Source organism: Pelophylax lessonae, assembly GCF_965119305.1.
Source record: "Pelophylax lessonae genome assembly, chromosome: 10".
Classification (NCBI taxonomy): Eukaryota; Metazoa; Chordata; class Amphibia; order Anura; family Ranidae; genus Pelophylax; species Pelophylax lessonae.
The window spans coordinates 21,244,121-21,271,638 of NC_138777.1; the positions used below are offsets into that span (position 1 = coordinate 21,244,121).

The following is a 27,518-nucleotide window of genomic DNA, read 5'->3' on the forward strand; positions in this document are numbered from 1 at the left end:
ATGTCTGCAGTCTCTGACCATCTCTTGTATCATGTCTGCAGTCTCTGACCATCTCTTGTATCATGTCTGCAGTCTCTGACCATCTCTTGTATCATGTCTGCAGTCTCTGAGCCTCTCCTGTACTATGTCCGCAGTCTCTGACCATCTCTTGTATCATGTCTGCAGTCTCTGCACTTCTCCTGTACCATGGTAACCTAAAGCACAAGCTCTCCCGACAAATTGGTGGAGTCACCTGAGAGAGAGTTGGAGAGCTATACTTTACTAAAAAGTAAAGTTGACCTTTAAAGAGTAACTCCACTTTTGTTGAGGAAAAAAAAAAAATTCACTCTGGGCGATTGCAAGGATTTTAAACAAAGATTCCTACCTTTTATAATTCTAAGGAATTCGCTGTTTGTTTGTCTGTGTCCATGTGTAAAGTGAATCTGTATGGGAGTGATTTTATAATTATCAACCAGCTGCTGCACTTGCAGGGTTCTAATTAGGAAAGTGGCAGGGTCTGCACCCTTTTAGATGAGATTTCCCTTTGAGAGTATCTCACCAAAAAGGAAACTTTTGTTGCAGGAGATGCACAAAATCCGACTTGTATCTTAGTGCAGATTTCTGGAAAAATCAGTGAACCAATCACAGAAGCAGGAAATTACATTTCGGGGGGGGGGGGGGGGTGGTTGGATATTCTGTACATTCTGTATACCATCTGTTTACAGAAAACCTCAAGGTGGCCATATTGCATTTTACAGAAAATGACAGCGCTGCAGACTAAAAAAGAAAGGTAATATTTAAGAACATTAAATTACAATATGACTTGTGTAGCTATTGTATACACTATATTATATATACTTTTTTTAATTGCAAATTTTTTTTTCCCCACGAAAGTAGAGTTACCCTTTAAGCATCTTTCAACCAAAGCTTAGTGAGTTATATAATCAAACTGTAACCTTCGCGGTCAGCGTCAGATCCAAACTTCTGTTTAGCACCTCCAATCCCCATAGTCTGTGGCTACTCACATTTTCATCAAACTTGGAGTATTTGTCAGTCTCTGCTGTAAACATTTCGCTGGGGCAGATCTTCATCTTAGATAGTTTTGCAGCCTGCGGAAACACATTGTGAAATGAAAAGAATAAATTGACACACACTGGCAGGAAGTCTCTGCAGCTTCACTGCTGTATGGTGTGTGGTAAAGAGAAGAGCAGAGGAAATAAGATTGCCTGCCGTTGTTTGATTGCTCCAAGCAGATATAAAAACACACATTCATGCCTCTCTGTAATAATTAATACATCATTAAATCTACTTTTTTTTTTTAAAGCATGCAGTGTAAGTTCTTGAATTTGACCTGGTATCAACTTGTATGGGTGGGAAGAAGCACAAGGAGCAAATCAGTCACAGTGCAGCAGTCCCCAACCAATTTTGGTGTAGCCAATTTTTCCAGGGACTGGGGGGTGGGGTGGGAACGGGGGTTCACGGAGTCTCACAACCTCCCTCTATATCAGTCTCTCCTTAAATCATAGTTTCCCCCTTAAAGCAGCCCCAGTTGACTGCAATGTAAAGAGGAACTGTGATACTGTATAAAGGGGCTGCACTGCAATGTTTATAGTGCAGCCCCTTTATGTCACAGTGCCCCCCCCCCCAATCACAGTTCCCTGTGCAGTCATGGTCCCGCCCCATCACAGTCCTCCTTCCAGACATGTCCCCTCCCATCACAGTGCCCCTTGCAGTCATGGGCCATCCCCCATCACAGTGCCCCTTGCAGTCATGTCCACCCCCTCAATCACAGTCCTTCCAGTCATGGTCCTCGCCTATCACAGAGCCCCTTGCAGTCAAGGGCCATCCCCCTATCACAGTGCCCTTTGCAGTTATGGCCCATCCCCTCATCCCAGTGCCCCTTGCAATCATGGGACATCCCCCCCATCACAGTGCCTGTTGCAGTCATGGGCCATGCCCCCAACACAGTCCTCCCTCCAGTCATGGTCCCCTGCTATCACAGTTCCTCTTGCAGTCATGGGACATCCCCCCCATCACAGTGCCCGTTGCAGTCATGGGCAATCCCCCCATCACAGTCCTCTTTCCAGTCATGGTCCCCTGCTATCACAGTTCCTCTTGCAGTCATGGGCCATTCCCCTATCACAGTGCCCCTTGCAGTTATGGGCCACCCCCCCCCCCCCATCACAGTGACCCTTGCAGTTATGGGCCATCCCCCCATCACAGTTACCCTTGCAGTTATGGGCCATCCCCCCATCACAGTGACCCTTGCAGTTATGGGCCATCCAACCATCACAGTGCACCTTGCAGTCATGCACCCCCCCCCCCCCCCCCCATCACAGTCCTCCTTCCAGTCATGGTCCCCTCCCATCACAGTGCCCCTTGTAGTCATGGACCAGCCAACCCATTACAGTGCCCCTTGCAGTCATGGGCCATCCCCCCATTACAGTGCCCTTTGCAGTCATGGTCCCCTCCCATCACAGTGCCCCTTGCAGTCATGGCCCATCACCCCCTTCAGAGCGCCCCTTGCAGTCATTGGCCATCACCCCCCAATCACAGTTCCCCTTGCAGTCATAGTCCCCCCCATCACAGTCCTCCTGCCAGTCATGGTCCCAACTCAACACAGTGCCCCTTGCAGTCACCCCCCCCCCCCCAATCACAGTCCTCCTTGCTGTCATGGCCTCCCCTTTCCTCTCCTTTTAAACAAAACAGTGCTCCTTCCAATCTCTGCCTCCCCTGCAGTCTTACCTTCGGCAGGGCAGAGGAAATTATCAGCCTGTGTCTAATCTCCCAGGTCTCCCGCTGGTCTCTCTGCAGGACCTGCCAAAACGTATGTTAACAGGCAGGTGATTACCTGCTTGCAAATATGAAAAATAGACACAGGCTGCTAAATGGCATGGCTGTGGTCCATGACAGAATGTTCATGGACTGCAGTCACCACTCACCGCCTGCTGTGCGGCCCGCTAATCAAAAGGCTACAGACCTGACACCATTTCGTAGCCCCTGGGGGATTGGGGACCCCTGCCGTAGTGCTCATGTGCCAACAAGGGACATGCTGATAGAAGCAGATAGCAGAGTGATAGAGAGATGAACTCATCAATCTGCTGCTTCTCCTTTCACAGTCCAGTCACAGGCTGGGGGAGGGACAAGGAAGATTCTGAATTAACAGTTTGCACACTGCTACTTACTATGACAATCTCTAGCAATCGGTTGCATAGAAACAAGCTAGGGTGAGACATGACTAAAGCTGGTCATACATGGATCAAATCTCAGCAGGTTCAGCAGGGACTGGCCGAGATTCCATCCACCTATGGGCAGCCTGGTTGCACTGAAATCAATTCATTGATCCACTTTAGTACAAACAGCCTGTCAGATTGTTTGCAGGCCGGCAGAACACAATAGCGCTGTGGGAGGGATTCCCCCATCGACAATGACTGTATTGATGGAGAAATCGAGCACTTTTCTGGTGGCCCTTTAAGAGGTTTCTGATGCCAGGAGGCGGGGTCTATGATAATGCAACCCCTGTGATTGGCTGTCACATGATCGGTTAGGCGCTGGTAACTGTTCCGGGAGGGCGCACTCTCAGCACAGGTTAGGATCAACTACCTGGTTTTACTGCCCCCTGGCTGCACATGTGAACAAAGCCCAAGTCACTGGACTGCAGCAAAGGACGGATTTTTAATAATAAACAGCGGAGCCTTTCTGAAAAGGAATATTGTTGCTGCACAGCCCAGATATGTATTCATGTAGACTCACCTCTTGTTCCTGCTTTTTCCTAGCAGCCTCCTCCTTCTTCCTTTTCTTCTCTTCTTCTGCCTGGAAATAGATAGGATGTGAACATTTATTTGGAGTATGACTAGTCTTGTTTATTAAAGGAGTTACGACAGGCTGAGAACACTCGGGATTTTACCTGACAAAGTGTCAAGCTAATGCCGAGAGTAAATAGCGAGCCTTGGCAGAAACAATTGTTGCTTTTGTTAGCCTTTAAATGCCAACTCCACCTAAATTGACATTTCAGTTCTGGATTAAGTGCCGGTAGTTTAATCTCCTGACAATGTCCAGGGGAGGACTGGGCCAGGGGGCGGGGGGGGGGGGGGGGGGGAATGCCCCCTGGGCCGCTCTGATGCCCCGTAAAAAGGCTACACTGCTTTCTGCCACAGACATGCCTAAAGGACTCCTGGTGAAGAGAAGTAAAAAGTCACTCTCAATGACCTAATGAGTACGGGATGAAGACAAGGACAGAGCACAGGCCTCCCCCGCAGCATGGATGGTGTAAGCTGTGTCTGAGCAGAGGCCGGTTCCATGCCCCACTGGAGACTCTCTTCCCCCAGCAAGCCCCAACTGAGCTGTCCCAGCTCCCCCCTACTGCCCTCTGCTGGTCAGGTTGGGAACCAGAATTCTGCCGGTGAGTAGAGAGTACCTGGAGCAGGGCTTTAGCCTGGAATGGGGTTCAGGAGTAGGACGGGAAGAGGGAGAGTGGGAGAGGGGCCAATTCGCTGCACCATCGGCCTCCGGTTTGTACTTGACCCCTGGGCTGAAAGTTGCCAGTCAGTCCCTGGCAACCTCTTATAATTCTGAAGCTCCAGCGGAGGGATTTTTGTGTCCCCTCCTACAAGGGCATAAACATGGTGTCATGTTATTGCTGTATATGTTTGTGTGACGCCATCATTTGGCTTATTATTTCACATAAAGGGGGAGATTTAATAAAACTGGAGAGTGCAAATCTGATGCAGCTCTGCATAGAAACCAATCAGCTTCCAGGTTTTAGGCTCGATTCACACTGCAGCATCTTGGGATCCATCTTGTGAGACCCTAAGTTACATGATATGTTAAATCCTATGTTAGTCAGGCTTGGTTCACACTAGGGAACAGCCGAAAAATCGAGGACCGATATGCACTTTCCCCGATATATATCGGAATCTGCCACCAAGGTGGCTTATATTACCGATATTTCGGAAAGTGCTGTACCAGAATGATGTCTGCAGCTAGAGGCATCACCCCGGTACCGGCGTCCATAGCCGACAGTTGGCCGTCTTGTAATGACAACCCATGTGGCTGAGAAGCCGCTCGGCTGTCATTACAAGGAACGGGAGGGGACGCCCCCCCCCCCCCCGGGACGCCCCCCCCCCCTCCCGCAGCTTGCCCGATCAAAGCCGCATTTATTTTCTTTTTTAATAAATCTGCAACAATGTCAACAATTCTGTGTTTTTCTGTCAGTATGGGGTGCTATGTGTACATTCATGAGGAAGAAGAATGAACTTAAATGATTTTAGCAAATGGCTGCAATATAACAAAGAGTGGAAAATTTAAGGGGGTCTGAATACTTTCCGTACCCACTGTATATATATATATATATATATATATATATATATATATATATATATATATATATATTATATATATATATATATATATACGCACACAGTATCTCACAAAAGTGAGTACACCCCTCACATTTTTGTAAATATTTTATTCTATCTTTTCATGTGACAACACTGAAGAAATGACACTTTGCTACAATGTAAAGTAGTGAGTGTACAGCTTGTATAACAGTGTAAATTTGCTGTCCCCTCAAAATAACTCAACACACAGCCATTAATGTCTAAAACCGCTGGCAACAAAAGTGAGTACACCCCTAAGTCCAAATTGGGCCCAAAGTGTCAATATTTTGTGTGGCCACCATTATTTTCCAGCACTGCCTTAACCCTCTTGGGCATGGAGTTCACCAGAGCATCACAGGTTGCCACCGGAGTCCTCTTCCACTCCTCCATGATGACATCACAGAGCTGGTGGATGTTAGAGACCTTGCGCTCCTCCACCTTCCGTTTGAGGATGCCCCACAGATGCTCAATAGAGTTTAGGTCTGGAGAAACTTTGAAATATCCAATAAATTTCGTTCCACTTCAGGATTGTGTCCCACTTATTGTTGATTCTTCACAAAAAATTACAGTTTTATATCTTTATGTTTGAAGCCTGAAATGTGGCAAAAGGTCGAAAAGTTCAAGGGGGCCGAATACTTTTGCAAGGCACTGTATATATATATATATATATATATATATATATATATACACACACACACACACACACACACACACACACACATATATATATATTTAGATGATATTCTAATTTTATGAGATGCACGTGTGTGTGTGTGTGTGTGTGCGTGCTTGTATATATATATATATATATATATATATAATTTTGACTGCATTATAGGAAGTATTTAAGTATTTTATACATTCATATTAGATGTTTGTGTACCACATTGAAGAAAAACACGCCAGCTTTGGGGACATATTCTCACAGGGCTTCCTGTGCATCGTCTGCACCTGTCACCAAGGCTCACGTTTCTATGGCAGGGGACAGTGAGCAGTGTGGGTGGAAATCCCCCTCTAAAGGCGAAGCTTGCATTTTACAATCCTCAAACATTTGTGCAGAGAAATTCTCTGACACAGCTGCTGAGATACAGCTGTACAATTCAGCAAATGTCTGATATGTCTTTACAGCCAGAGGCCATTCACAGAAAGACAGAAACTATTTCTCTGGAGGATGACTAGGGTGGTCTTTGTCCCCAGATTCCTTTCCGTGCACACATGTCCTGAATGTATTTCCATGGGCAAATCACAGTTATTTTATCCCAATAAGAAGCACAATGACAAGGTACTTGGAAGCTCAGAGTCACTGCTGTAAGGAAGGCAACAGCACCTTGTAGTAAACCTCCATAGAAGCTAGAATTGCATACTCATCTCTTGAAGAGATAGGGTACACTCCCATTAAACATGGAAATTGGAATTTAACACCTTCCTGATGAGGGCCATCACTAAAGTACATACAAGGAGATTATCAGATGAATGAGCGTCCATTTGTTTTTGCGTGCTAGCCTCCAGATCGAAAATGAAGATGTTACTAAAGTCATGAAAATTCTCATATGACAGAATAAAAATTCAGAAGTGATATCACGTGCTGTAGTGTATCTGTATTGTATTTTTGGATGAAAACTGTACTGATTAAACAAAAATCATACGATCTGGTATAGTATGAGTATATGTTTATCCCTTCAGGAAATTTCAGATAAAAGCCAGGTACTAACAATCAGATTATCGTACGATCAATTCGAAAGCGTTATTTTTTTTACAATTTTCTGATCGTGTGTACAGGCCTTAAGTTTAAAAACCAGAACTGGAGAGAGCTTGAAGCAACATTTTCCCCAGAATAAGGTTAAAATGCTAGACTCTGTCACTTTTCATTTATTTAGGCCAGGAAGACAGTTAGGGTCCTTTCACACAGGCGTTCTGCCCGGCAGACTCCGCTTTGCTCAGCGGGGGATCGATCCGCAGATCCACGCTGAGCAGGCGGATGACAGGTCCGTCTCCGCTTACTTTGCAGAGACGGACCTGTCAGATCCCCCGCTCTGCTCTATGGGGAGATCGGATGAAAACAGACCGCCTATCCATTTTCATCCGATCCGATAGATGAAAGGATGGATGCAAAAAAAAAAAAGTACCATTCGTCTGGATTTCACAGACAGGATCAGATCAGATAGCCGCGGACATGTCACTGCTGGCATTAGCTGCCCCATGGGGGTGATTGGAGCGTCTGATCATGTCCGCCTGAAAAACTGACAGGCAGATCTCATCGGAAAGCCTGTGTCAAAGGGGCCTTACAGCTGATCTCCAGTTTTTATTTAAAGTTCACTGCATCTGGGCAACACAAACCAAAAACACTATATCATTAATTTTTATTATATATTCAAAGCAAACTCCCCCATCCATCCACATCTCCATCCTTTATTTTGGAAATCACTTTGAAAAAAAAACCCCTAGCTTTTCTGGCTGTGGCCATCTTGAGTAAGGGGCAAATTATTCTTGTAGCATTTCCTTCCTGCCCTCAGTTTAAGGGCTCTTTCAGATGGTCCGCCTCCGTAGGCGGATTCGTGCTGCTCAGCGGGGATCGCCCCGCTGAGCCGGTGGATGACAGCTCCGTCTCCGCTTGCAGTGTGGAGAGGGAGGTGTCAGAGCCCCCGCTGCCCTCTATGGGGGATCGGATGAGAGCTGACCGCCTGTCCGCTCTCATCCGATCCCCAGGACGGATGAAAAATAGGGTTTCCATCCGTTCGGATTTCACGGACAGGATCGGATGCGGATGGCAGTGGGTGTCAGCGGACATGTCACCTCTGACATCCGCTGCTCCATAGGGCTGAATGGGGCATCCGATCAGATCCGCCTAAAAAACTGACAGGCGGATCTGATCGGAACGCCCGTGTGAAAGAGCCCTAAGTATGCATGCAGGAGATTGTGCTTAGCTGAGGAAACCCCTCCTCCTCTCCACCCCTCCTGAATACTCCTTGGATATATGACATCATTTGCCTAAGCAAGAGACCAGAAAGTAACTGAAGAAATGTAAAAAAAAAAAGCATAAAACAAGTAAATATGATACACTTTCCTCTCTATTTACTAATGTTAGCAGCACAAGGATTAAAAATAATCAATGCTGATTGGGAGAGTGAAGTTCCACTTTAACTTTGAAGGAGAAGTATAGCCAAAGCTCGTTTGGCTGTACTCCTATGAATCACAGGAGTGCAATAAGTTTTGCATTCCTGTGACCCGTTTTCAGCAGAGAGCAGACTTATGCCCCGTGCACACGTACCGATTGTCAGCCGTAAATATTCGGCCGACGACCGATCGGCTGATTGTAGGCTTGTTAGTATGATGCTTCCGACAGCGCATTTTCGGCCGAACAGAATCTGTCGTGCAAGCATTAAAATTTTTGTATGCCGACACCAGAACGGCCGATTGTTCGCCAGTCAGTACAGATTTCGGCCGACAGACAGCAGATTTGCAAGACTGGGCATGCTCAGAAAAGAAAAAAGACAAGGAAAGTTAACCATCACATGACATCACTTCTGCAGTCGGCTGTTGTTGGCCGACAAAATTCGTGTGCAATCTTTTGCACTTTTCAGCGGACAGGACAGCCCTGGACAAAAGACGGCCGATCGGTCGGCCGACGATCGGTACGTGTGTACGAGGCATAAGTCCGCTGTCTGTTAATGTCAAGGATGTCAGTCATAGCACAGCATCATTACAAGGCAAGTCGGGATCTGACACCTGGTTCAGCCTCTCAGCGAGCCTTTGAGAACCTGAGCTGGCCACTCCCCACCCCTCCACAGCACAGCGCTCCAGTGCGTAAGGAGGGGGTAGAGCAGAGAGTGGTGATCGACAGTCAGCCGCTCTCTATTTTTGGGAGCTGTCAGAACCGAGTGATCGCTCGGTTCTCATTTCAGAGGCGCCAGGGGACAGATGCAGCATCAAACCGATGCTGCATCCACCTAGGTAAGTATAAATGGGGAAAAACATGAAAACCCATACTTCTCTTTTAAATAGTTTGTTTGGACCAAGTCCATCCAAACAAACTACTTAACAGTTGCAGCGTTTGGAAGCTCAGTATATATTCTGTGTAGCCTCAGCTACATACAATACACATCTCGCTGAGTTCTGGCTGTGGGACAGGATCTTCCCGTTTTGTTCCCAGGACAAAATCGAGTTGGGCTGAGAGCTGCTCAGCAATTCAGAAGCAGCTTTCTATGTTATGAATAAATGCAAAGCTTCCTCCGATTGGCTGAGGTGGAGAGACGTGCTGATGACATCACAAACTCCACCCTCAGCCAATCACAGGAAGCTCTGTATTCATTAGTAGAATATAAATTTTACCATGAATGGCTGAGCAGCAGCCAGAACACAGCGCTGTGTACTATATGTAACAGAGGCTACACAGAGTACTTACTGCACTTCTAGCCCAGCAACGGTTAGTGAAGCACTGTAAATAGTTTGGACCAGCTTGGTATTACTTTACCCACCCTTTCATCAATAGATTAACACATGCTTGACGCTCCTCTGACAGTAGAGGATTTTGAGGTTGCAATTAGGTCTTCCTATTTTATTTTTCTTAAAGAGGAAATAAACCCTCCTCTGCAAGTTGTACCTATAGGAAAGCCTATATTAAGGCTTACCTATAGGTACTGTAAATATCTCCTAAACATGTACCGTTTAGGAGATATTTACCTTACATGCAGCCAGTGACATCACTGGCGCATGCGCTCTGAAGGAACGGCCGCTGGTGCCGTAACTTCAGTGCCCCGTGCCGTGACCGTCGGCTCCCCGCGCGTGCGCGGGAGTGACGTCACCTCGGCTCCGGCCAATCCGATGGCCGGATGCCGCGATCCCGGAAGACGGGCGACTTAACATGTCGCCTGTCATAGAGGTAAACAGGTGCCACGGCGGGGGCTCGTTCTAATGTAAGTATTTCATAATGAGCTAGTATGCGATGCATACTAGCTCATTATGTGTTTCTCTTTCAGGTTGGAAAAAAAAAAAAATACAAAATTTGGGTTTACAACCTCTTTAAAATGGTCCATTTTCTCGGTTTAAACATTTGATAGGTTTTCTATTTTTGATTGTGAATAAAATGTGGGTTTATGAGATTTGCAAATCAGTTCTGTTTTTATGTAGATTTTACACAGCGCCCCAACTTTTTTGGAATTGGGGTTGTATATTGCAGCTTACCAGTCTTCAGATTGTTTTTATTTTTATCCAGTGATCCTGCCATTAACACACTTTCTGTCCTGGGGTGACGACAATCACTCACTGTACTGTATTACAGAGAAGAACTGGGCAGGGCTGACAACACTGTAGGTTGCACAGGTCAACACTGTATTTCTGGCAGGATCCACAGTTTTGTTCTTATCAAGCAGATATACCGTGTAATATTAGTATGTGTAGCACCCTGCTAGGTAGGTAAAAAAATAACAAGAGAAGGGAGCACCGACCTTGTGCATTACCACTAAAAAGTGGTAAAAAAGACAGTGTTGATGCGGAATCCCTCCTGCCGGCCATTGTATTCTCCCAGCGGGGGAAGCCATCCCCACCGGGAGAAGACAGTGATTATCGCTAGCGACAACTATTGCAAGAGACTCTGGCAGGCTGGTTGTACCCAAGTTGATTGATCCATCAACTTGGTACATTCAGCCTGCCCATTAACAGTTTGAATCTCGGCCGGTTCCTGCTGAACCGGCTGGTCGATTAACTTGGACCATTCAGCCCGCCCATTAACAGTTTGAATCTCGGCCGGTTCCTGCTGAACCGGCTGGTCGATTTACTTGGTCCATTCAGCCCGCCCATTAACAGTTGGAATCTCAGCCGGTTCCTGCTGAACCGGCTGAGATTCAAACTATGTATGGCCAGCCTAACTCGCATTCATACATACACATACTAAGGCCAATTTAGACCTACCAGCCTCTAAGGCCTACCAGCATGTCTTTGGAGTGTAGGAGGAAACCCACACAGGCACAGGGAGAACATGCAGTCTCCATGCAGGTTGTGGTTGGGATTCGAACCAGTGACCCTAGTGCTGCTAGGCAGAAGTGCTAACCACATAGCCACTGGAACATGAATTTTTACTCTAGTAAGAGAACCACTGGGTATTAAAAATGGTTACCAAACTATAATTTATCAAATAAATGATAAACAGTCATTTTTCATCATGACTAAATGGATGGCTTCATTTACCTTTTTCTTTTCTTCCCTTTCCTTTAGCAGAGTCTCTTTGTCCACAAGTTTGACCACCGTTGGCAGACCTGAGAAAGCAGACTATTTAAAATACACTTATATTCACTACACATTTAGACAATTAAAGTGAGATTAATGGCTACATATAGTATAGGTCTCCTTAAAAACACTGCTCCCCCCTCCTCCTACCTATGCTGTATATTGTTTTGGAAAAGCAATGTGTGCGCTTTTTTTTTTTTATAAACCTGCTCCGGTCTGTTCATGTGATGTAGAAGCAGCGGCTCCACTCATGGAATGGCTGCTGCAGGGAAGAGGAGGGATCGCCGATAACAGAGGGGAAATGGAAGCCGGAGGGTGGAATACGCACTTCATGACGCAGGGCAGTCGCTGCTTCTGCTTCAAGTGACAGCACCAGAGCAGATCAGAAAAAGGTATTTACACATCGCTGATACAAACACTATACAGCAGTGGTCCTCAACCCTGGCCCTCAGGGCCTACTAACAGGCCAGGTTTGCAAGATAACTGAAATACATCCCAGGTGATATCATTTGCTGCTCAGTGATTGCAGTATTCTAGTCTGCATCTCCCCAAGGTAATACTTAAAATTTGGCCTGTTAGTGGGCCCTGAGGACCGGAGTTGAGGACCACTGCTATACAGCATAGGTGGGGGGAGGAGAAGTGTTTTGGTGCAAACTTATATGCATCTCTTACTTCCACTTTAACTACTGCAGGAATACAGACATGACATGGCAGTGCTTACTTTTACCCCCCCCCCCCCCAATTCTGCCTTTGCAAGGTTCAGAAATTCCTATGCAAATACTGACTTTATGTAAGCCAATAGCTGCACATGGCTGAGCTCCACCTAACCATCTTTAGAATAAAAAATAAATAAAAACATTCATAGGAAATATACATCAAGCTTCAATGCTGACACCAAATGGCACTTTCTGTACCACGTGACTTAAATCGGAGCTCTACACAACTTTTTTTCTCCTCCTCCATTCATAGAAACGGTACTATATAGCTTCCAACTGCAAAAGGGACACTTTGCACTGATAATAAGGGCTGTTCCTTGTGCTGATTTGTAAAAAAAAAAAAAAAAAAAAAAAAAAAAAAAAAAAAAAATTTGAATAAAAATAGGCTTTAACAGTAATTATATATGTATTTTAAGAACCGGCTTACACTGGGGCGACTTGTCAGGCGACCTGGTCGCCTGCCATAGATTAGCACAGGACCCGTTCTAATAGGAGCGACACAAGTCGCTCCGACTTAGAAAAAGGGTCCTGTACTACTTTGGGGCGACCTGGAGCGACCTGCATTGACTTCAATGATAGGAAGTCCGTGCATGTCGCTCCGAGGTCGCAGTGCGCGCTGTGCACCGCGACTTCACAGGTCGCCCCGGCAAGTCGGGTCGCCCCTATGTGAACCGGCTCTTACTGTATCTAGCCAATTGTTTAGTGTCCCATAACAATCTGTTACCTTCATGATCTTCCAGACGCACTCCAAGTTCCGGCAGGACGTCGTCCCGAAGGGCATCGCACAGATTCAACACCCCCAACACTGAAAGAGGAAAAATTGGAGAAACTCATGCAAAGTCTTACAAAACATGTTGTATGATAATACCAATATAGACCCCAGAGAAGAATACCCGGGTCTGATTGTACCAGAACTGCATGAAAGAAAGTGTTTATATTGTCTATAGTAGGGATATGCAAACTGTGGCCCTCCAGATGTTGTAGAACTACAAGTCCCATGAGGCATAGCAAGACTCTTGACAGCCACAAGCATGACACCCAGAAGCAAAGGCATGATGGGACTTGTAGTTTTGCAACAGCTGGAGGGCCACAGTTTGCATAGCCCTGGTCTATAACAACAAGATGTCAGGTATGAGGTTTCCATTGCAGGTTAACCACTTAAGCCCCGGAAGATTTTACCCCCTTCCTGACCAGGGTCTATTTTGCGATTCGGCACTGCATGACTTTAACGGACAATTGCGCAGTCGTGCGACGCTGTACCTAAACTAATTTGACGTCCTTTTTTTACCACAAACAGAGCTTTCTTTTGGTGGTATTTGATCACCTGTGCGATTTTTTGATCATGCGCTATAAACAAAAAAAGAGCAACAATTTTGAAAAAATAACAATATTTTTCACATTTTTTTATATGAAATTCCCCAAAAAAAAAAGTAAAAATCAAAATTTTTTAATATTTTAGGCCAAAAAAAAAAAAAAATCGCAATAAGCGTATTTTGATTAGTTTGCGCAAAAGTTATTGCGTTTACTAACTGCAGGAAAGATTTATGTCTTTTTTGTGTTTTTTTTTTTTTTAACTAGTAATAGCGGCGATCTGCGATTTTTTTTTTTTGCAGGACTGCCACACTGCGGCGGACAGATCGGACCCCTGACTGACATTTTTGACACTTTTGGGGGTACCAGTGACATTACTACAGTGATCAGTGCTATACATATGCACTGTTACTGTAATAATGACAGTGGCAGGGAAGGGGTTAACTTTATTGGTGATCAAGGGGTTAAATGTGTCCCTAGGGGGGTGATTCTAACTGTCAAGGGGCGTGGCTTGTTAGATCATGACAGAGGCTATGCCATCCTGCTATGTAGGATCATATGTCTCTGTTATGATCTAAGGGAGAATGACAGACGGTTGTGTTTACATCAGCCACCTGCCTTTCTCCCTCTCCTGCGGGAGATCGCGAGTGACCAGCGGACATCGGAGCCGCCGGTAACACGCGCAGGTATGTTAGTCAGTGAACGAGCTGTCGCCCCCTACAGGCTCGTGGTTGAGTGACGTACCCATACCTCACTTTGCCCAGGAGGGGCTGACCGCCGCCGTATATAGTCGTGCGACGGTCGGCAAGGGGTTAAAGAGTCCTGTGCGTTTTCGGAGCACTGCGGTGCGATTCAGATGCGAATTCCAGGCTCATTGAGTTCTATGTGAATGCTTCTGAATCGCACATGTGCTCAGTTATGTTCAGGATTTCAGCGCATCGCTCTCCTACTACAGCAGTTGACACCCTTTATCTACTATGCATTGTGACAAAAATCTGGTCCCGAGCCTTGCAAGTTCGCATCAGAACCGCTTAAACGCCTCTGAACAAATTTTTTTTTTAATTCACAGTGAAAATGCACATTCAATTTGCACCGGACATGTGTTAACCCCGCCTTAAAGTGGTTGTAAACCCACCTTTAGAACTTTTACCTATAGGTAAGCCTTTATTAAGGCTTACCTATAGGTATTGTAAATATCTCCTAAACTTACACCGTTTAGGAGATATTTACATTGCATGCAGCCGATAATGTCATCAGCGCATGAGCTCTGAAGAAACGACGGCCCGTGCAGTTTCTTCAGAGCCCTGTGCCGGGACTGGCGGCTCCTGCGCACATGCGTGGGAGTGACATCACGCATCTTCGGGCAGTAATACAGCCGGAGTCCGCAGACCCGGAAGGAAGACGGGCGAAGATGGATGCGGCCGCCAGCAGGGACAACTCGGGCTTTGTTTGCAAGTGTCACATAATGTGCTAGTATGCAATGTATACTAGCACATTATGCATTTACTTTGCAGGAAAGAAAAAAAAAACTGAAATTGTGACTTCCTCTTTGAAGAGTTGTAAAGTCAGAAGGTTTTTTTTTATCCTAATGCGATCTATGCATTAGGATGAAAAAACCTTCTGTGTGCAGAAGCCCCCCCTAACACTTACCTGAGGTCCCTCTCTGTCCAGCCATGTCCGTGAGTTTCTCGGCCATCTGAGATTCTCCCTCCTGATTGGCTTGCTATGAGGGCACCCGAGCCGAGTCGCAGCTCCGTGTCAGACACAGAGCTGCCTTTCGGTCCCGACCCCTTTCTCTCCCGATTGGTTGACTTACTTTGATTGACAGCAGCGGGAGCCAATGATGCTGCTGCTGTCTCAGCGAATCAGGAGGGAGAGTCCCAGCCAGCCGAGCTCCATCACTGGATAGAGATGAGGCTCAGGTAGGTATTAGGGGGCGCTGGGGCGGCTGCAACACACAGAGGGCTTTTTATCCTTCTGCCTTTACAACTTCTTTAAGAGTGAAGAAATACTTTAATGTCCATAATGGCCAAAGGTTTGCTAACCTTTAATCTTGTTTTGGCTCACCAACCAGGCCTCGTCTCTTCCTGCAACTTACTACTGGTCAGTGAGGCTCCTATCAGAGTTATGGGCCAGAAAGCTGGAGCGGTAGGGCCAACTTGTCAACCAGGAAATCTGACTCATTTTTGCGAAGCAGAGAACCCTTCGATTTGGGAGACTCAAGGTATTATATAGGAATCTGACCAGACATGCAGGATCTTTGAGGTCACCACTATTTTTTATACATGTCAATTTCCTGTATTTAGTGTGGCCACAGTTTTGCTTCATTGCCAATCCCAGATTGTCAGCATTGCGCAATGTCGGGATCCCTTCTTGTCCCCTTTCTGGTTTTCCATTCATGAGTGGCTCACAAGAGCTCTCACTCCATTTCTCTGGTTTTGGCTAGACCATTTTCTCACCTCATCTTGCATCATATTTTCTTCTACCACTCACTCTACTTTGACCCCTCCACTTTTCACTTACATTATGCAAGTAGCATCATGTATTTTCACCGATATGCACAGTATTATAGATCACTTTCCACTTACTCTTTATAGATACCACTATGTTGCTACCGCCATTACTCTCTTTGAACCACCCAGACTCACCACATGTGTGGCATCTCTCCTTGCCTGCCTTCTCTGTATGCCCTTAGCTCCCGTGGGAGACACTCAGGGTCATGTCTTTACCTCCAGTGCCGGTGCCGTGAGAGCTGCTATGTAAGTTTGGGACTTTGGGGGCTTTGTCCCCCTCTCCCCCCTCCAGCTCCCATTCATCATCATAGTTGCAATTAGGGATGCACCGTTCCGATATTCGGATCAGATATCGGCCCCGATATGGGCAAAATAGCTGGATCGGGAGATCGGTAAAATTAACAGATCCACAGGCCGATCCGGTTATGCTCGTTATAGCTTGTGTGAGGGAGCAGAGAACAGCTGTCAAAGAAAAAAAAAAAAAAAGAGCCTCCTGCAAATGCCTTTCAACCCTCCCAGTTAAGTAAACACAATGATTACAATGTATCTTTTCGTTCAGTCTGCCTGAGGAGGGAAGTTTAACCTCTTAAAAACTAAACCCATGACATTTTAGATTTTGAATGTACAATTGTTATAAAAGGTATCTGCCGATACCGATCCGGAAGTATTATTTTGTTATAAGCTCACAAAACAGTACTTCCGGATCGGACTCGGGATCGGCGATTTCACAAAGCAAAAGATCGGGATCGGGACCAAAAAAGTTGGATCGGTGCATCCGTAGTTGAAATTTCCTTATACTCATTAATTTTTTATAGATCTACATCACACATCTACTCCTGAAGAAGTGGCGACTTTAGTCCACGAAACGCGTCGAGTCCATTGATGTCATGATTTGTATCATAATGCTCCTTATCCTTTGGAATTTTTGCCTTGTTAGTTGATATGTACCTGGATCTGGGGAACACTCACCAGCTCCCTTATGGCACTTTTCCACTGCAAGTACCGGCTCGGCTCTACTCGGCCCTGCTTGGCCCGGTTTGCTTTTCCACTGCTGGTACCGCATGGTACGGTGTTGGAACGGTTCGGTACGGTATGGTATGGTTTGCTCTTCCACTGTTTATAGTACTGATAAGTAGTGGGCAGGATTACTCTGTGGTTGCACAGCCTCTACTGCCGCATAAACAATGACAGTGATGATTATTGACCAATCACTGCCTTGTAGTGAGGACCAATCAGGCTGCATGGGAGGGGTTGTGGAATTTAGTACCGGTACGGTACGCTTTGAACCACAATTGAGTATGTACTGTTTTTCAGAGCCGTACCGTTCGGTTCCATGCAGTGGAAAAGCGCCGCCGTACCGTATCGAACCATTCCTACACGTACCATGCGGTACCAGCAGTGGAAAAGCAAAAAAGCGAGCCGTACCGTTCGGTTCCATGCAGTGGAAAAGCGCCATTATTATCTTGTATTTTTACATTATACATATACATGTCTGCATATCTGTATGTATCAATAAATGTGTTTATCTTTAACCAATCATCCTTGCAATGTCTCTCATTCAAAGTCTCAATTTTTCCTTTATTTCTTAATCTTGTTTTGGCTCACCAACCAGGCCTCGTCTCTACCAGGCCAACTTACTACTGGTCAGTGAGGCTCCCATCAGAGTTCTGGGCCAGGAAGCTGGAGCGGTAGGGCCAACTTGTCAACCAGGAAATCCGACTATTTTTTGCGAAGCAGAGAACCCTTTGATTTGGGAGACTCAAGATATTATATAGGAATCTGACCAAACATGCAGGATCTTTGAGGTCACCACTATGTTTTATACATGTCAATTTCTTGTATTTAGTGTGGCCACAGTTTTGCTTCATTGCCAATCCCAGATAGTCAGCATTGTGCAATGTCTGGACCTGGAACTGTTTATATCAGCTGTGGTTGTCTCACCTTTGTTCTCTCGGGCAATCTGTCGAACCCCCTCTCTGAACTGGGACAAAACTTGCAGGTATGGCATTACCGTGGACTCCAGCTATATAGGAGAATTTATGATAAAAAAAAAAGTCATTGCGTCATACTTTTCTACAAGCACCCTCTAGAAGAGGTTATGCAAAACAGTCATATATACACATCATGGGAGAGATTAAAGTATATAAACGCAAGGCATTTTAAAAGTTCTAGATAGAGTGCGGAAGGGTTAGAACCCCTATCATGATTTTATTGCAGTATGCATCCCGCTGAACAGATTCACCCTCTATATTTCCCAGATGACAACGGTCACTGAGTCAAAAAGGGTAGAAAATCCAGAATTTTGCAGCTGGAATAAGAAAGGAAGGGAAATATTCCAATGGGATGCCTGTTCCAACCTTACTTGTTCACCTTACTTCTTGTATCTTCAGGACAGGAAGGGAAGGAAAATCTCCCTAACAGGGAAAAGACAGCTAAAAATACATTTTCTTAGGGGTGTAACCCTTCCCTAGTCTATCCAAATCCTTAAAATCGAAATAGAGGCAAAACTTTTTTTTAGCTTTACATAGAGTGGACTTAGGATCCGGGACACACCACATGTTGCTTACTGCATTAGTACATAAGGCAAACACTTAAGGACTGCGGGGATTACCACCACAGCTCCCGGGGGAGGCACATGCGATGCCCTGCGTCCACAGGACCACACATTGCCAATGACAGTCATTTTAGTTTTTGGCATCCGCTCCTGAAGAGTGATATTAAACCATGAAATGCATAGAGCTACAAAGGATGTCATCAATTTTCATCCATACAGGACATCGCTACCCAAAAATTTTTTAACGCTTACTCACTTTTTGTACGTTTATTGTATTTTTGTGTATTTTTATATACACGATACTAACTAGGTCCATGACTTCTGCAGCAAGTTGATGATTCAGCATTCATTGCTATGGTTTACCCTGCAGATTATCTATAATATGTCAACAATGGAATAATTATGGACTGTGTGGCCTATACGGAGTGCCATTAGTCCCTATACTCTTGATATATATATATATAAAATTTGTGTACCTGCACATATATCAGACTTATCCAAGTGTTTTGATTGTGTTGATTATGCATGAATTGATATTTCATATGTTGTACTTGACAAAACGCGTCGAGGGGAGCTAGCCAAGCGTCACCTACGTCACACCCGGAAGTTGGAGGTCGGCCATTTTCTCGGTTATCACCGAAGGACGCTGTCCGAATGCTCCTGTTACACGCTGTTACATGCTTTTATCTCTACTGATTGGGTGAGTGCATACCCTAGTTGTCTTAAATAAAAGTTTACACTGGAGATAATGCACTATGGGTCCTTTCCTTTTTTGATGTTTCCCCACCTGCATGAGGTTGCCGTTTCATCAAACCATCGCAGGAGGACCGGGCTCTTATATTAAAAGGTTTCTCGTTGTCATGATTGGAGATTGAAGGCTGTGGATATAAGAGGATATCCTTGAGGTGCTTGGTTCTTGAGAGGGGGTTGTAGCTGTCCCTTAACCGCTTACTGCTGTATTCCCGCAAACATCTGTTAAGAGTCAGTGTGTGGTGGCTGGGTTTGTCACATTTTCTCGTTGAAAAACCCCTGGGTGGAGAATACGCTGACCCTCTAACCTGCATTTTGAAGCACTGTATTGGATATGGACTTTCATCTAATATGCCATGTATTACACAACTAGCGCGACTCTTTCGTTCATATTTATTCTCTAAACCTTCCAGTGTTTTAGAGTTAGCTGTTGGTGCTCCATAGGGGCGTGGGGTATTTTAGTATTTCATATGTTGTACTTTGTTAATTGCTGGTGTATAGCAATAAAATGTTTCCATTGCTCATATTTCCCAGCGTTCTGGTTTCCACTTCATCTAAAGTCCCAATCCTTTCCTCTATTTAAGTCAACAACATCAACCATGATAAGATGGGGACACAGAGGATGGAGTACTGGCTAGCATTATGTGATGTCTGTTTTAAGGTAGAAAGTTAAACCCTACCCATGAAAATTCCCTACCCTCGTCACTTCCTCTTCACATACGTTATGGAACAGCGGAGCCGCTTCCCACTGCGCATGCTCAGAGCTCCGGAGGGTAGGGTTTTCTAACGTTACACCACTTCAGCTGTTGCCGCGGGTACAGTAAAACATCTCCGCTGCCACATGAAATCATCTCCGCTCCTACCCCTGTGACTTCCCTGATCTCGGCTACTAAATGTAAAAGCGGCGGCGGGTGTATGAAAATATAAATCACGGAGCCGCCGCTGCTTTTACATTTAGTAGCCGAGATCAGGGAAGTCACAGGGGTAGGAGCGGAGATGATTTCATGTGGCAGCGGAGATGTTTTACTGTACCCGCGGCAACAGCTGATGTGGTGTAACGTTAGAAAACCCTACCCCGTGAAAATTCCCTACCCTCCGGAGCTCTGAGCATGCGCAATGGTAACCTGCTCAGCTGTTCCATGACGTAGGTGCACCTTAAGTGACGAGGGTAGGGAATTTTCACGAGGTAGGGTTTTTTAACGTTACACCCCGGTTAAGGAGATTCGTCCTCTCTATTTGTCCTGTTTACCATTATCATTGAAAGTGAAAGTAAAAGAAAATCCCAAATTTTGGGTTGTCCCCAGAAAAGTAATAGAGGGGAAATCTTTCAATGGGGACTTTCAAACGGGGGTTCCCCTAATTTGCAAGGATTTCCTCTCACTTCCTGTTTGGGGTTATACCTCTGCATTTCTCTATCCAAAATTAAAAAAGTTTTGCCTATAGTTCTACTTTAAATGGAAGCAGTTCTACTTTTGACCGCTAGAGGAGTAAAAAAAAATAAATAAATAAATAAATAAAACTCGAAGGCAATTATAATCTAACAGTCTAAATACTTCTACAGCGCCTCTATATGTGAATGCCTTGGTAATTCTAGACCCAGTCTGCAAGCAGTCGAGAAATTGTAGTTCAAAGTTTCTACAACCTTAACAAGTTTGTAGGGACAGAAATGGTGTACCTTGTAACTTAGACTGTGCAGACTCATCTGATTACATGAAAGAAGAGGAAGGAAGGACATTAGATCTCCTGCTACAAACTAGAAACCTGCAAATGCCAAAACCACCAAAACAGGTAAGTTACTTACATTAATGTTCTGTCCGTTTCCTCCCATAGGGAATCCAATGGGCTCCTCTCCTTCTATTGCTCCAAATATCTAGAAAACAATCCAATATATTCAATAAGTAATCAAACACCACAAAATGCGAACAACATTTTATTTAGGACCCCAGTTATATAAAGCAGCAGTATGGTTTTAGCAGTGATAAAAAACAAAAAAAAACAAAAAAAAAAAAACACCCATCTCACATCACGGTTGTTCACATGCACTTATTGAATGGTGGTTGATGATCCCATTTTATTTGTGTATATTTTGGCATTTTTTGCGACAATATTACACTATATTGCTTTTTAAATTTTTTCACATATCTGGGGATAATACGTCGAGAGGAGAGGTCACCCAACTGATTGGAAGATTACTTAGATTTATTAACAAGCACTGACTATAAATTCCTAGAGGTGAGAGCACCGGACAAACCAACTGATAAATGGATGAACTTAATTTTTTTCTACACTTTTTCATTTTTTGATTTCTATTGGTTATGTACGTATGGATTATTATCGTAATTGGGAATATGGGTTTATATATTTGAAGACATTTTGAAGACTTTTCTGATCACAACTGTTTTTAGAGTGATTTACACTTTTTGGATATTTGTTTAGGCTATCAATAATTGTGGTGTTAACACGGGCTTCCCGACCTGGTGTAAACCTGACCTAGTCGAGGAGTATAAAGGTCTGGAAGAAGGGGTATGAGGCAATTGGTAGGGATGCACCGAAATGAAATTCTTGGCCGAAGCCGAATAATAATGAAATGTTTGGCCAAAGGCCGAATACCGAACGCGGTGTTTCGCATTTTTTCCATTTATTTTGCCAATTTTTTGTCCTCTCTCTTGTCCTCTCGTGTGTCTCTCTCTTGTCCTCTCACTCTCTCATGTCTCTCTCTCTCTCTCTCTCTCTTGTCCTCTCATGTCTCTCTCTCTCCCTAAATGTTACTGTAGGGAATGGGATTCAGTGCACACTGCAGCCTTGTACCATAGGGTTAATGTTAGTGACACTGTAGGGATTGGGAAGGATGCTGGGAATGGAAATCAGGAAGCATGCAGGCTTGTAAATTTTAATTGCAGATACAGGGCACTGGGCAGGTCAGGGTTAATGTGGTAACATCAATTACTCAGTGACAGTCAGTCAGTGTCAGTGTGGACTCGATCAGATTATACAGTGACAGACAGTCTCTCATAGTGGTGGTAGTAGGAGGCTGGAGGTGGACTAGTAGGAGGCTGGAAAGGAGCACAGCCGCATACATACATTACTCACTCGTGCACTGCAGCCCGTCCCACACATTCAGTGAGTCTTACTCTCCTCCCTAGTTTTTTTCAATGGCACATTCAGGAAGCCAATCACGCCGTGAGTAGCGGCACAGCGGAACCAATCAGGTGTGCAGGCACGCGTGATTGGTTCGCTGTGCAGCTAATCACGGCATGATTGGCTTCCTGAATGTGCCATTGAAAAAACTAGGGAGGAGAGTAAGACTCACTGAATGTGTGGGGCGGGCTGCAGTGCACGAGTAATGGATGTATGCTCACCGCTGAAGTGTCCCGGCTTCACGGAAGTCTGTGAGTCCTCCTCCGAGTCCCTTCCCCCTGTAAATATCGTGACCTCGGCGATATGAATATCGCCTACGGCCACAGAACGATAGTCGATATATCGACTATCGTTCAGCCCTATTGTTCGGCACAAAATTATTCGGCCTTTTGACTTATTCGGCCGAATACCGAAAGTGACATTTTTTCTATTTTCGGCCGAATAATGTTTGGCCGCCGAATATTCGGTGCATCCCTAGCAATTGGCAATAATTTTGTAATAAATGCGTATATCAATATTAGTAATGGAATTAGGGTGGTAGCTACCAACATAATGATGAACCCTTGACAGGTATGGGTAAAACTGTGATGTGAGATTCCAAGGCTCGGGCAGAGAAAGACAAATCACCAGAGATAGCGTTGTAGGTCTTAGTAAGGAAAGAAGAAAGTGGACCCCGAAAAAATGTATAGAACAGAGTTGCAAATCAGTCTGGACCTGGGCTTTTTTGGGTTTGAGTACGGAGATGACACCTAACAATTCCTCCTCAGAAAAATTTAGATCAAGTTGGGCCACTACGGATGGAGAGAGGGTAGGAATAGTCGTGTTAGAGACGTATTCTGAGATTTTGGATAGGAAAGTATCCCAAGAGACATCGAGGGGGGTAGTAGTGGGCAAGTTGTACAAGCACTCATAGAAGGTTTGGTATGGCACTTTTCCACTGCAAGCACCGGCTCGGCTCCACTCGGCCCTGCTTAGCTCAGTTTGGTTTTCCACTGCATGTTGGAGCGGTTCGGTACGGTTTGGTACGGTTTGCTTTTCCACTAAGTAGTAAGTGGGTGGGATAACAACGATTCTCTGACCAATCAGTGGCTAGTAGTGACAAACAGTCAAGGCTGCATGCAAAGGATTGTGGGATATGGTATCAGTACGGCCCTCTTGGAAACACAACCGAGGTGGTACTGTTTAAGCGAGCCGAACCGTTCGGTTCCATGTAGTGGAAAAGCGCCGTCGTACCGTACCATACCGAACCGTACCAACACCGTACCATGCGGTACCATGCAGTGGAAAAGCGCAAAAGCGAGCCGAACCGTTCAGTTCCATGCAGTGGAAAAGCGCCAAAAGAAACCGGCTATGATGAGCGAGTCAGCCGCCAGGGCCTTTCAGTTTTGCAATGGAGGTAGATCCATGCTTAGCGTGTAGAGCTCTTGCTAGCAGTCTGCCAGGCTTGTCTCTCTCTCTGTATAGAATAATTTGCGAGAATGATTCTAAATGGCCAGAGTTTCTAAATGGAGGAGTTGTAGCAACTGATGTCCAGCATGTGTGTGTGAGGACCCAGAATGCTTATGAGAAGATTCTAAAAGGGCAATCCGTTTCAACAACTCCTTTATTTGAAAATGAGAAAGATCTTTTAAGCCTCGTACCATGTTTAATGAAGACCCCTCTAAGAACACATTTTAAAGTTTCCTATTGGGTAGGTAAGGGGGATTCATCGTGTTGGTGATCAGAGACAAAGTGGGCTATGGTCTCTGTGATCTCAGTAGAGCAGTGTTTCTCAACTCAGGTCCTCAGGGCACACAAACAGGCCAGGTTTGCAAGAAAACTGAAATACATCACAGGTGATATCATTTGCTGCTCAGTGATTGCAGTATTCTAGTCTGCATCTCCCCAAGGTAATACTTAAAATCTGGCCTGTTAGTGTGCCTTGAGGACCGGAGTTAAGAAACAGTGCAAAAGAGCATAAGGTATCTTGGAGTAGGGGAGTCTTTTAACTTCCATGTCCACTCTTGGTTAACAATGTCAGGTAGGGACAGGGATAATTAGATTAAGCACACATACTAGTGTGTGAAACGTGTCTACCTTTTGCCACATTGGGATGTTCAGTCAATAAATTTGAATTTTGATCACACCTGGAGTGCAGCCATTTCTTCTACATTGATTATCCACGGAGGCGAGCCGAGGTGTGCACCGGTATATCATTAGGCTTCTTGAGTCACCTGGAGCAGTGAGTTCTCTTCATTTTTGTATAAATAGATGGGTGCATGGTCCGACCATAAAATATTGCCTATTTTGCTTCCCCTCATTTCAGATCTTCCCCCTCAGATCTACAGCGACCGCACTTCCGAGTGCACTTGCAGTGCACAGTAAATTTGCTTTTAGTAAATCAACCCCTATGTATCCCAAGTTGCATGACAAGTCGCATAAGTGTGAACAAAGCCGAACTCCCCGCTGTGTAGAGATTTCATCTCACTTCCTGTTGTGTGTACAGGACGTAAAAGAAAGCTTCCTTTTGACACAAAGATGGCAAAAAAACAACAGGTTTTATTCGTTCCATACTTAAAAACTGAAAAAAAAAACCTAAAAAAATCTTGAACTTTGGATTTTAACCCTCGCTTACAGGCCCAATCTAATCTATTTTTTTTCCTTGTTGGTTGAACTGGATGGACTTCTGGTCTTTTTTCTGTTTCAGTCATTTTTATTAGTTTTACAAGGAAAAAAAAGCAGTACAACACAGTATATACTTTTACATCACTGGAACTGTCAAAGATGAAGGCGGCAAACGTCAAAAATCGAGAAATAATATAGTCCCATGTTGTAATCCAACAAAGATATTAATTGTAGAGCTATCGTGGAAAATTCCATGGTTACATTAACGACCAATCATGACTCAAAGAGAAAAGGAAAAATAAAAAATAAAACAAACCATCGAATGGTCAACAATGAGGACCATCTAAAGCGCTATGTGAAAGGGATAAGCCTGCCTGCACCTGATCTACCAACTTACTGTCCAGCTGATATAGACTTTTCTCCAGGAGTTATCTGGAAGCAGGGATCCTTAAATTATGATAGGTTCTGTACAGTAATGTAACACATGGGGTAAGCGAATCATGTCTTTTTTCAACCAGATTATGAAAAATTGTTTATCCACTTAAGGACCGAGCCCATTTCTGACACGTTGTTTACAAGTTAAAATTTGTATTTTTTGCTCATAAATTTCTTAGAACCCCAAATATATACAGGTCCCTCTCAAAAAATTAGCATATTGTGATAAAGTTCATTATTTTCTGTAATGTACTGATAAACATTAGACTTTCATATATTTTAGATTCATTACACACAACTGAAGTCGTGCAAGCCTTTTATTGTTTTAATATTGATGATTTTGGCATACAGCTCATGAAAAACCAAAATTCCTATCTCAAACAATTAGCATATTTCATCCGACCAATAAGAAAAGTGTTTTTAATACAAAAAAAGTCAACCTTCAAAAAATTATGTTCAGTTATGCACTCAATACTTGGTCGGGAATACTTTTGCAGAAATGACTGCTTCAATGCGGCATGGCATGGAGGCGATCAGCCTGTGGCACTGCTGAGGTGTTATGGAGGCCCAGGATGCTTCGATAGTGGCCTTGAGCTCATCCAGAGTGTTGGGGTCTTGCGTCTCTCAACTTTCTCTTCACAACATCCCACAGATTCTCTATGGGGTTCAGGTCAGGAGAGTTGGCAGGCCAATTGAGCACAGTAATACCATGGTCAGTAAACCATTTACCAGTGGTTTTGGCACTGTGAGCAGGTGCCAGGTCGTGCTGAAAAATGAAATCTTCATCTCCATAAAGCTTTCCAGCAGATGGAAGCATGAAATGCTCCAAAATCTCCTGATAGCTAGCTGCATTGACCCTGCCCTTGATAAAACACAGTGGACCAACACCAGCAGCTGACATGGCACCCCAGACCATCACTGACTGTGGGTACCTGACACTGGACTTCAGGCATTTTGGCATTTCCCTCTCCCCAGTCTTCCTCAGGGTTCGGTCACCTCTTCTCGTTGTGCAGCGTTTTCTGCCACACTTTTTCCTTCCCACAGACTTCCCACTGAGGTGCCTTGATACAGCACTCTGGGAACAGCCTATTCCTTCAGAAATGTCTTTCTGTGTCTTACCCTCTTGCTTGAGGGTGTCAATGATGGCCTTCTGGACAGCAGTCAGGTCGGCAGTCTTACCCATGATTGCGGTTTTGAGTAATGAACCAGGCTGGGAGTTTTTAAAAGCCTCAGGAATCTTTTGCAGGTGTTTAGTTAATTAGTTGATTCAGATGATTAGGTTAATAGCTCGTTTAGAGAACCTTTTCATGATATGCTAATTTTTTGAGAAAGAATTTTGGGTTTTCATGAGCTGTATGCCAAAATCATGAATATTAAAAAAATAAAAGGCTTGCACTACTTCAGTTGTGTGTAATGAATCTAAAATATATGAAAGTCTAATGTTTATCAGTACATTACAGAAAATAATGAACTTTATCACAATATGCTAATTTTTTGAGAGGGACCTGTATATATTTTTAGCAAAGACTCTGGAGAATAAAATGTCGGTCATTGCAATATTTCTGGTCATGTGGTATTTGCGCAGCGGTCTTTCAAACGCCATTTTTTTGGAAAAATTACATTTCACTGCATTTAAAAAAAAATAACAGTAAAGTTAGCCCATTTTTTTTTGTATATTGTGAAAGATGATGTCATGCCAAGTAAATAGATATCTAACATGTTACGGATTAAAATTGCGCAAACCCGCGGAATGGCGACAAATTATGGTCAATAAAAATCCCCATAGGCGATGATTTAACATTTTTTAACGGTTACCAGTTTAGAGTTACAGAGTAGCTCTTTTTTTTTTTTAATGATTGCTCTCGCTCTGGCCGTCGCAGCGATACCTCACATGTGTGGTTTGAATAGCGATTTAATT

General features: G+C 44.5%; 1 protein-coding gene across 2 annotated transcripts in view; it reads right to left on the bottom strand.

Annotated features, from left to right (window-relative positions):
- The window catches only part of CARS1 (cysteinyl-tRNA synthetase 1), a 110,488-nt gene that overhangs the window by 6,867 nt on the left and 76,103 nt on the right, over positions 1-27,518 (bottom strand). For both annotated transcript variants that reach the window (XM_082269920.1, XM_082269919.1), the window contains 6 exons: positions 21,225-21,293; positions 18,061-18,142; positions 13,020-13,100; positions 11,541-11,608; positions 3,733-3,792; positions 1,005-1,088 (listed from right to left, as the gene is read on the bottom strand). In XM_082269920.1, coding sequence (XP_082126046.1) covers positions 1,005-1,088; positions 3,733-3,792; positions 11,541-11,608; positions 13,020-13,100; positions 18,061-18,142; positions 21,225-21,293 — 444 coding nt within the window. The remainder of the gene's footprint in view (positions 1-1,004; positions 1,089-3,732; positions 3,793-11,540; positions 11,609-13,019; positions 13,101-18,060; positions 18,143-21,224; positions 21,294-27,518) is intronic.